The sequence below is a fragment of the Gracilinanus agilis genome, chromosome 3, assembly GCF_016433145.1.
Source record: "Gracilinanus agilis isolate LMUSP501 chromosome 3, AgileGrace, whole genome shotgun sequence".
Lineage (NCBI taxonomy): Eukaryota > Metazoa > Chordata > Mammalia > Didelphimorphia > Didelphidae > Gracilinanus > Gracilinanus agilis.
The window spans coordinates 162,443,350-162,454,949 of NC_058132.1; the positions used below are offsets into that span (position 1 = coordinate 162,443,350).

At 40.6% G+C, this 11,600-nt stretch overlaps 1 protein-coding gene across 1 annotated transcript in view; it reads left to right on the forward strand.

The window, feature by feature from the left end:
• The first annotated feature begins 3,350 nt into the window (after positions 1-3,350).
• KIRREL3 (kirre like nephrin family adhesion molecule 3) overlaps positions 3,351-11,600 on the forward strand; it is a 208,830-nt gene continuing 200,580 nt past the window's right edge. Inside the window, exon 1 of the mRNA XM_044668979.1 lies at positions 3,351-3,372. Coding sequence (XP_044524914.1) covers positions 3,351-3,372 — 22 coding nt within the window. The remainder of the gene's footprint in view (positions 3,373-11,600) is intronic.

Consider the following 11,600-nt stretch of genomic DNA (forward strand, 5'->3'; position numbering starts at 1 on the left):
AGGAAGGAAGGAAGGAAGGAAGGAAGGAAGGAAGGAAGGAAGGAAGGAAGGAAGGAAGGAAGGAAGGAAGGAAGGAAGAAGGAAAGAAAGACAAAAAGTATTTTACCTCCAGTACACAGAGCCCTGGAAGACCCTAAGGTGATAACAAAACTATGGACACTAGGATGATCGATGTCCCTATTCAGAAGAGGACTAGGGAGTTCAGGACAGCTCAGGGCTGTCTGGCTGTATTGAAGCTATGGAAAGTAATGGGGTGGGCAATCTCACTCCATTACTTTTAATGGACTTATGACTGTGTGCTTGGGAATGGCGCGGCTACACCCGTAGGAACTGGGGAGCAGTTTCCACACATCATTCACATTATGACCCAACAGCAGGAAAGTGGGCCCTTGGCAACCTCAGCCCAACTGGCTGTTGTAAGTCACACAACTTGAGAGATGAGGTTTGGCAGAGCACCAGCTCCAAACTGGTTGATGCTCCATCAGAATATGGAAACGATGGCAGAGCCTGGACTTATTCCCACCAGAGTAACATCCTGATATGAGCCTTCCTCTCTTTCTTTTATCCTTCACCTCTATAAAGACTCAGCATAGTATGTTAGAGAGCTATCCTTAAAGAATCAAATGTTCTCATGGAGTTCATATCCAAACTCTTCCACTAAACAATTGATTTGAGGATAAATTGAGGGATATTTGCACCAAGATATTTTACAAAACTTGCCTCAAGTGCCAAAATTGCCTTTTTACAACTCTGCACATGGTCTACCTCCCAAAGAGCCCTCTGAATTTTCAAATACCATTTTTACAGATCTTTAAGTGATAGTCTGACTCATGGGAATGCCTTTCTCCAGCCCCTCTCAATCCCTAACCCCTTGATATACACTCCCAATTCTTTTCTCTTTCATCCTATGCTCCTTTAAAAATATAAAAGCCCTGGGGGCAGCTGGGTGGCTCAGTGGATTAAGAGCCAGGCCCAGAGACAGGAGGTCCTGGGTTCAAATATGACCTCAGACACTTCCTAGCTGTGTGACCCTGGGCAAGTCACTTAACCCCCATTGCCTAGCCCTTACCACTCTTCTGCCTTCGAACCAATACATAGTATTGATCCTAAGGTGGAAGGTAAGGGGTTTTAAAAAAAGAAAATGATTTAGAAATATAAAAGTCCAGCAGCCAAAAATGGGCTCACCTCTCCAAGGTCTCTTCTGCTGACATATGGTGTTTTGCAGTCCTAGTTTTGTAGATTAGAAATCAGTTTCTTTTTCACCTCCTCGCCTAGGGAAGGTTATAATTAGAAGGGCTAAGAATCAACTGGCAAGATGAAATCTGGACCCTTATTCATTCTAGGTTGGCCAGAGAGAGGGTAAAAGAGTCCTTGAACTGGGACCCTGAGCATTTGAACTTCACTATATGCAAAATGGTTGGCAGACTTGTTGAATGCATGTGGGTTTCTCTGGGAAAGAGTAGACACTGGATATTTTCTTCCCTGTCCCCTGGGCTAATCCTACTTTTCTTCCTTGTTAACTGCTCGTATAATCTTGAACAGACAATCAAATCCTGATTTTTGCACTTCTCATCCTTGATTTTCACCTCACAAGATTATATATCACTAGCCTAGCCCATTGAACAGATATCTATAAGGTTAGGATTCTTAGTGGACTTTACAGGAATCATGCATGCCTACATAATACATCACTAAGTAGAAAGTGAAGAGTGGGGCCTGAGCAGAGGTGATGCAGTGGATAAAGTGCTGGGCCTAGAGTCAAAAAACCTGAGTTTAAATCTGGCCTCAAACACTAGCTGTGTGATGCTGGACAAAAGAAATTTAACTGCTGTCTGCCTCAGTTTCCTCCTCTGAAAAATATTGATCATAGTAGTACCTACCTCCTAGGTTGTTGTGAGAATCAAATGAGACAATATCTCTAAAACACTTTCCATAGAGCCTGGCACAAGTTGTTGCTTGAGAAATATGTATTTCCTTCCCCTTCCCTTCCTATACAGAGCTCAGCCACCCAAGGTTGTAATGCTCCATTGCTCCCAATAATATTCAACTTAGTATTTTACTTCTCTCAGTACATGACATGTTTCCCCATTAGATTAAAGGTTCATTGAGGCCAGGGAGTGTGAAATGCTTTCATCTTTGTATCCCCAGGGTATATAGCTTGGAGCAATTCGGATCCCTTCCATTTGGGTCCTCATCTTAAAACTTTCCTCAGCTTCCACTGGCCTGTCAGCCCTACTGCATTTCCATCCTGTCCCACAGACACACAGCAGGCCAAGTATGAGAGTTGGCTGGGAAGCGTTTTGAGCTTTCTTTTTTTTCTGAAGCAGAAGAAACTTTGGCCAAAGGGGAAATAGGATCATCAAGAATAAATAAATAAATAAGCGAATAAAAATGAGCCTCCAATGAGCCCGAATTGCTGCCGTGCTGAGAGGTAACTGGCAGATACAATTTAATTATAAGATACAAAGTCATAATGGCATGTGTGTGAGACTTGAGGAGGATTTTCAGTAATAGGAGGACCACAGGGTTTCCTGCCTTCTCCTGTTGTGCCAAAACATTACTGAGTACTTTTCATCCATGTCAAGAGTTGGGTGGGAGAGGAGGCTTGGAAGTGGGGAAGAATGGTGATAAGAGAGGGCTTAGTGATTCCTTTACTCTTGATATTTCATGAGGTAGAGATCCGCCTTGCTTTCCTTTCCCTTCCCTCCCATTAATGACCTAATTCCTGGAAGAGCTCAGGGGCATTTGTAAAGACAGACAGAGAAAGATTATGGAAGAGAATTGAAGCCATGCCACCCATTCATCCAGACATCTCCCCATTCTTTCTGTTTCGGTAGAGTTTTAAGGCACCAAGTGAGCAAAGTCCATACTGAGTAGCCATTTAAGTGTGAACGAAGCAGCTATGACTTTGTCTTTGGAGGGGGCCAAAGGAAAAAGCATGTTTATCACCTGAGATGTTTCTCATCTTCCCGTCTTCTCTCCATAATGAGCAAAAGTAGCAACACCTAGCCTAGCTAAGAGGTTTAGCCTAGCACCTTCCATCCCAACAACACCAAAAACCTCAAGTATGCCCTGGCTCAACCGGAATGTGTGGAGTTTTGTTTCCCATTTCTCCCCCCTCACAGTCTCACAAGAGCTTCCCTCCCTTCTCAGGCCTTTTTGTTTAAGACTCGAGGGAACCATTCAGGGCGACCAAGGTTCCTATCGGTTTGAGCTCTGATGATGAATTTTTCAAGTCACATTGTAGTCCCCACAGGACTCACTCAACTAATCCTCAGCCTTTAAGATTTTATTTGTGCAATAAATGGATGACGAGATGGTTTGCTGGCATGTGAGCAAATATCAGCACCATGGCCAGTGAAGATGTGACAGGTGAGCTAACAACCCAACCAGCACACCTCTTTCCCTTCTTGAGCGCTCAGCTTTGCTGCCTTCTGCAGAAGGCAGCCTTTTCCTTCTTCAAACAATTGTGTACGGCTGTCCAGCTGATCCTCCAGCCAGGCCACTTGGCAGAGAGAAGGACCTCAGCGGCATTCTTTACTGCCATTTAGAGCAATGCCCGGAGATCACCTAGGGCACTCCCGTTCTCGCACAGGTATCCATACATGTTTCCTATTGATATCTCCCGACTTGTAGGCACAGGATCAGCTCTTCCCCAGATTCTGTTGTAACTCTATGTCCCTTCTCTGTTTCCCCAAAGGTCTTTGAGGGGAGGACCAGCCATTTCTCATTTAGATTGGTAAATGCTTGGACCTCTTCTTTGCCCTCTGTCTTGGCTTTTGGTGAGTGCAAGAGTAACTCACTCAAAGCCTGTCCCTTCAGCCTCAGTAAAACCCAATGCCCAACGGTGCTCAGCCTCCTATGTAGGCTTTACTGACATCTGATCCAGTCAGGCATCACTGCACTTGGGAAGCAGCTACCAACTTCTTGTTTTCTCTTAGGAAAAGTTTAAAAGACTTAAGGTCACAAAGACCCTCAAAAACCAGAACCCAACAAAGCATCTAGGCTGATGGGGAGAAAGATTAAGTTAAAAGAGAAAAAAGATGATCAGTGGAACTATTTCCTCATTCTATTCTGCCAGAGCCAGGACTATAATCCAAATTTCTTGATTCTCAAGTCAGAACTTTGTCCAGCATGCCAGGCTATGGTAGCACAGCTTTCCGTAGTCCCTTGACTCCAGCCATCACTTAATACTCTTTATATTAGTTACACATCAGAAACCCCACCAGCAACAACAAGCACCAAAGGACTTGTTTGTGACCAACCTCACAATTTCCATACCTCCATTATGGCCCTATCTTACTGACCTTCAACTAAACTGGAGTTCAACTCCAACACAGAGTTGGAAGCATATATCAACCTCAACTGAGGATTAGATGAACCAAGACACAGAAACACCAAGTGTCAGAGGCTTCTTCTCAATACTAGCTGTAAAAAGAGGAGACAATGACAGAGTCTTAAAAATAATTTTGTTGGATAACTCAAGGAAAAACAAAATATAAATATATATATTTGTTATATATAAATGTTATATAGAAGTAGATAGAAATAGACCAGTTTACATAGCACAGATTCTGACACATAAAATAAAAATGAAGCCTAAAAATAAATTCATCTTCTTGACACAAGTTCAAATCCAGCTTCAGACTTTTAATGCCTATGTGACCTTGGGCAACCTATTAACCTCTGTCTACCTCAATTTCCTCATCTGTAAAATGGGGATAATCACATAACAATAACTGTTGTAAATATCAAATGAGATAGTATTTGTAAAGTGCTTCAGATAGGGCCTGGCATATATTAGGTGCTCTATAAATGCAAGCTATTTATGATGATGATGATGGTGATGATGATGATAATGATGATGCTTAGACAAGACCATACAGGAAAAGATTAATAAAGAAGTAGTGATTCAAACCCAGGTCTCTTCTTACTCTTAAGTCCACTTTTTGCATTGTATATGGTCATATTAGCACGACGTCTGGGTGAGCTTTCACATCTTTTTAAATCAAAGGAGAATGAGTCTGGAAATGCAAAATGTCTCCACCAGTCTATGCCCAAAAATAAAAATCACCATAAATTCCTAAAAGAGAAAATTCGACAAGTGTATTTTGTGAAAACCATTGTTTGTAGAAGGTAATTTAAGACCCCAGCTGTTTAGGTTTTCTTTTATAAAAATTTAATTGGTATGTAATAGCATAGTTAATTAAATACAAATCAATAGTTTAAAACAACTAATTGATACTTAATACGAATGGGAAAAAGTAACTTTGTTCTAATATAATTAACTCAATATTAAATAAGCAATGAAACCGTAATTAGGTCTTTACAACAATGTAAAGTTTATAGTTCTTTAATAAACTTAAAATTAGCAAGCATGAGCTCCAAAAATTATCTAACAGGTATTATAGGGCTATTAAACATTTATTCTCCAGCCTAGAGGGACAGAACCATGCACATCAGGATTAATAAACCTTTACTTTGCCCTTGCTCTGGTCACTTCAATGCAGAGGTTGATCAGAAATGGTGATCTCTGCATGACTCATGGCTATCATCACTGCTAGGATTGAGAGTAATTAAGCTGTAAGGGGAGTGAGTAGGCTGAATGAGGAAAACTAGAGCTTGGCAGCAATAGAGTGAGAATTTTCCAAACATTCTCTCCAGCCTCAACCTTCAAGAAGGCTTCAACAGATTGATAGGAGAGAATAAAAATACTAACATAACCCCTATCCAGCTTCATGCTTCATAGTGCACTTTCCTTACTATAAGTTTGTTAGATGGGGCACATATTATTCTTCCCATTTTATAATAAGGAAATTGAGACTTATAGCCATGAAGTAACTAAAAGAAGCAGTGAGCCCTCTGGACCTCAGCTTCTTCTTGTCTGAAATGTGGAAAGTTGTTCTAAATGGTCATTGAAGTTTCTAACAACTTGAAATAGAGGTATGGGTTCCTGTCCCATCCTTGACACTATAGGAAGAATTATAATAGCAATGTAAAGTTTATAGTTCTTAAATGAACTTGGAATTAGCATACCATAGCTTCCCCAAACCTCAGCCTCAGTTTCTTCATCTGTAAAATGAGTAAATAAACCCAGTAAACTACTTAACTCTCAGGACCATTGTGAGGATCAAGCGGGATGATATATGAAAAGGATTTGTAAAATAATAAAAATCATGATGTCAAAAAAAGTAGCTATACAACGGATTCTCATTATTGTCCCTCTTTTGCCCCTACCCAGTCCCCAATGAAATAGATCCTACCACAGGGATCACACAGATTCTTAGGACTAAAGAAACCTCTGAAGCTATCTGGTCTAGACTCCACCAGAAAAGGCTTTACCTTTAAATCATATCTCCAAAGTGGTCCCATGCTCAACCTTTGCATGTAGACCTCTAATGAAAGGAAACCTGTAATTCTAAAAGTCAGCTCATTCCACTTTTGACTAATCCTTCCTGTCTTTTGCTAGAACTGGAAAGGAGATAAATTATTTTCTCTTTTATTTAACCTCTGGGAATCACCTCCCCAAGGTCATAACTCACTGGCTAAACAGCTATCTGAAGCAATTAGACAGTGGATAGAGCCCTGGACCTGGAATCAGGAAGACCTGAGTTCAGATCTGTCCTCAAATACTTATTAATTGTGTGACTCTCAGGCAAGTCACTTAACCTCTGATTGCTTCAATTTCATTATCCATAAAATGAGAATAATAGCATCTACCTTCCAGGGCTGTTGTGAGGATAAAATGCGGTAATATTTGTAAAGCTTTAAGACTTGCTAATAATCTCAAAGCACCATATAAATGCTAGCTGTTGTTATAAACCAGGAGTTCTTAACCTTTTGTGTGTGATGAGTCCCTTTAACAAACAGATGAAACCTATGGACCCCTCTCACAAAATACAGGCATAACTCAGAGATATTGCAGGTTTGGTCCCAGACCACCAAAATAAAATGAATGCTACAAGAAAGGGATTAATTTTTTGGCTTCCCAGTGCATATAAAAGTTATGTTTACATTAGATGGTAGCCTATTAAATGTGCAAAGATAATGTACATACCTTAATAAAAATATTTTATTACTAAAAATGCTAACCATGACCTGCGCCTTCAGCAAGTGATACTCTCTCTGCTGGAGAAGGGTCTTGCTGACTGATCAGGGTGCTGAATGTAGAGTGGCTGTAAACAATTTCTTAAAGTAAAACAACAGTGAAGTTTACAGCATCTATTGACTCTTCCTTTCACTTAAATGCTTAGAGGCCATTGTAGTGTTATTAATTGGCCTAATTTCAATACTGTTGTGTCTCAGGGAATAGAGAGACCGAGGAGAGCAAGAGAGACAAGTAGTAGAATGGCTGGTTGGTGGAGCAGTCAGAACACACACAACATTTATTGATTAAGTTCATTGACTTACATGGATTCAGTTCATAGGACCCCCCAAAAATTACAACAATAACATCAAATATCACTGATCACAGATCACCATGACAGATATAATAATAAAGAAAACATTTGATATATTGTGAGAATAACAAATGTGACACCGAGACGCCACATGAGCACATGCTGTTGGGAAAATGGTACCAACAGACTTGCTCAATACAGGGTTGCCACAAACCTTCAGTTTGTAAAAAACACATTATCTGCAAACACAATAAAATGTTTTTAAATGCATCAAAGAAGATACGTAGGTTTACAAAGGAAACAAAGCATTTTGACATACAGTTATCAAGATATTTTTTAAGCAAGTTCATGGACCATCAGATAAAAACTGCTCTCTATGTTCTTCCTTAACTATTTGAAGTTCTTTGCTCAATTCTGCAGACCCCCAGAGAGGATATGCATTTGTCCTAGTGAATAGGAATAGAAGACCAGCTCTTCCCTGACTGTTTGAGGTGTGCTATAGGACCCTGAGCTTTGCCACTTTTCAAACTAATTTCCACCTTCTCAGACTTCCTTATCACTAGTTTGTTTTTTTAAGACTCCTCAGTTGCGGCTAATGTGTCAATATTTGTTTGGTACTGAAGGGCAATTAAACTACTTAATTCTCAATTAACAGAGGCCAGGCTAGGGTGCCCCAGTGAAGAAGACGACACTATGTACTTGCATGTTTGTGTCAAGTGTGCTATGAATAAAAATAGTCTGATTCCTCCCTCTAATTACAAATAGATGCCTCATTGCTCATCTAAGGTTGATGAGGATCAATAATATTTTATTTCTTGTTCAATAGACTTCCCTAGGCCGTGTTCACTCCTAATAGCTGTGAATTTGGTTGGGAATGGGTGAGGTTTCAAAGTAACTCTTACAAAACACTGATGGGAGCAGTTTGAAATAGACAGAACTTCACCAATGGAGCAGATAAGGACCCTGGATACCCTGGGAAATTCAGGGGTGCAGAAGGAGGAGAGGAGAGGGAGCTAGCTCTAGGAAAGGCTTTCTAGGCTTTCCTAAGGCTATGAGGCTGAGATAGAACTTTGAAAAGTATAGCACTACAAATATGTGGTAAGATGGCTATACTAGTAGTATCATTTATTGTTCCTAAGAATAATGAAATCTTAATCATGAAAAAGTAATCATACCTACTCTCCCACCTTCCCTCACCTCTAGGAGACAGGCTATATGAAGCAGAATTTGGTATGAAATACTGGGCTCCAGCAGATTACTCCAAAGTGTACAGATATCTATAGGCAGCTTTCTGTTACCTCCAGACATCCTAGTATAATGGCATAACTGGACTTTACTTAGGAACACCTGGGTTCAAATTCTGCCTCTAACACTAATTGTATGACTGTGAACAAATCAAGTCTGTTTCTCCACCTGTGAAAAGGAGAAAATTATGTCTGTACTACATAGGATTGCTATAAAGTACAAATAAATAATTTATGTAAAGCTTTTTTTCATTTTAATGGACTATGTAAATGGAAGAAATTATTACCAAGTCTATTGTCTTATTCTATTGTTTGAAAATTGTTTTTAACTGAAATCTTTTTGCTGCTCACTTTCTCTTATTTTGTCCCTCGTGCTGATGAAGAGGACATAGTCATTACTCTCATAAATCTGAAAGTTGTTCAATTAATCTTTAGCCTTCTCTTCTCTAAGATACACACTATCCAATCAGTTTAAATCTTTCCTCCCAGTTTTTATTTCCCAAACCTCAAATCTCCTTTCTTTTTATTTTAAACCTTTATTTTTTGTCTTAGAATTGATAGTATCAGTTACATGGCAGAAGAAAGGTAAGGGCTAGGCAGTTTGGGATTAAGTGATTTGCCCGCAGTCATCTATCTAGGAAGTGTCTGAGGCCAGTTTGAACCCAGGACCTCCTGTCTCCAGTCTTGGCTCTTTCTATACACTGGGGCACATACCTGCCCCCTCAGATCTCTTTTCAGTCATTCCTAAATTCTACACATCTTCCATCTCACCCTTTATAAGTGAAGCTGTACTCATCCTGTTCTCTTCTTTCCTCTGGTCAGTACTGCTCTCACAGTCAACCTCCCCTCTGTCCATTTATGAAGGTTTCCACTGTATGTAGTGGCTCTGATATTATAGTAGCTCAATTCAGAAGACTTTATTGCTAAGACCTGATTCTGCTGGACCATCCTTCCCTTTGTATTCTAAAATAGAAACCCCCTAGCCTGGCCTTGCTGATTCTGTTGTCCTGGGTCCAGACAAGCTTGTGTCTGATTTTTGAACCTGTGACACACACACACACCCTTACCATTCTAAGGTGGCAGTCTTTTGAGTTTTTTTCTCCCTTTTTTCCTCCAATTTATCCTGTATATCTCTTGTTTGTTCACAGTTGTCTGCATGTCATCTCCTCCATTAGATTGTGAGCTTTTTGAGGGCAGAGATTATTTTGTGATAGAGAAAGTGAGATTGTTCTTTCTTGATATCCAAAGAACCTAGCACAGTGCCTGGCACATAGTAGGTGCTTTAAAAAATCCTTGTTGGTTTTTTTCCCCAGATGAATCTCATTTACTTTTGCCTTTTCCTAGGAAGATCACTAGACTGGGAGCCAGGAGGCTCAGGTTCTGGTCCCAGCTCTACCACTAACAGACTGCTGGCAAGTTTCTATGAGCTTCTTCATTGTTAAAATGATCAGACTAACCTAAATGATCTCTAAAGTCCCCTCCTGTACCAAGTTCTAATATTCTGTGAGTCTGCTTAGTCAGTGTCTTTGTTAGTATTCTCAATTTCTTGCCAATTTTTCTGACCTTCACTCTATCACATTGACAAACTTCTTTAATCCATAGTTTAGGAGCCCCCAATTTAGATCTCAAAGTAGTGACATATGACAATGGGAGCTGGTTCATCCTTACTTCTCTAATCCTCCAGCCTTCTGATTCTCCCAAGGATCTCACAGACCCATAATGACATCTCAACATAGACTCCAGAAGAAAGCCCTCTCGTTTAGCAGCTTTCCACAGCCTGCTTATTAGAGCCCGGTAATGTAGCCGCCTAAATAATTAAGACTAACTCACACATGTCAAATTCAATGAGCCACATACATTGAGAAATTGCCGCATCCCCAATTTCTTTTATTAATCAGGTTTTTTAAATTCCTTTTCTTGCTAATTTGCAAAAATCAGATGTTGTCAGCGAGTCTCCTGGTTACAATGATAGTTTGTAACATCTTTCTAGTACGCTCAGCCCTTGACATGCAGACCGGAACAAAGTGGATGCTGGAACACAAACCAGACCACTGCACGGCCGGCCCCGTGAGGACAGGGACCAGGTGTTACAGAATCTTTGCCACGGCTCCAGGACTCAGCACAGTGCTCAGCACGCAATAGGTGCTCCATAAATATCTGGAGAATTTAATTAAACTTGATCCGGTGTATTGGCATGTTTATAAGCAACAAGTGTTTGGTAGAGTGGACACAGCCCTGGATTTCGAACCCAAGGACCTGTGTTTGAATCCTGATGCAAACACTTATTACCTGTGTAACCATGGACTTCTCGAGGAACCTTGGGGTTTTCATCCATATAAAGAAGTATGCCTTGTCAACCATAAAATATTGTGTCAACCAGCCAGTCGACAAGCAGTGACTTTGTGTTAGACCGAAAGGAGGTCACATGAGAAATACAAAGACAAAATTATGAGCCATTAGATTAAAGGCTCAGAATAGAGTCTCAACATACAGCCAGTTAGAAAGCCCTATTGCAGATTTCCACAGCTATTAGGTATGAGCTCTTAGATCATCCAAAGCTCTAACTTTCTGTTTATGCTCTCAAAATTCCCTGGGGAATTGATGCCTCCCTCCTTTTCCTTGAAGTTATGTCGCTGCAACTCCAGAGGATAAACTGAGACTGAGTCTCAGAAGCATTCCAGGGTCTCTTGCCCTTCTTTCATTTACTCTCTTCCTCTCTGCACTGTGATGAGCTCTCTCTCTCTCTCTCTCTCTCTCTCTCTCTCTCTCTCTGTCTGTCTTTCTCTCTCTCTCTCTCTCTCTCTCTCTCTCTCTCTGTCTTTCTCTCTCTCTCTTTCTCTCTCTCTCTTTCCTTCTCTCTCCCTCCTTTCTCTCTATCTCTGTCTCTGTCTCCGTCTCCCCTTCCCTTCTTCCTTCCCCTCTTCTCTCTCTCCCTCCTTCCCTCACTCCCTCTGTC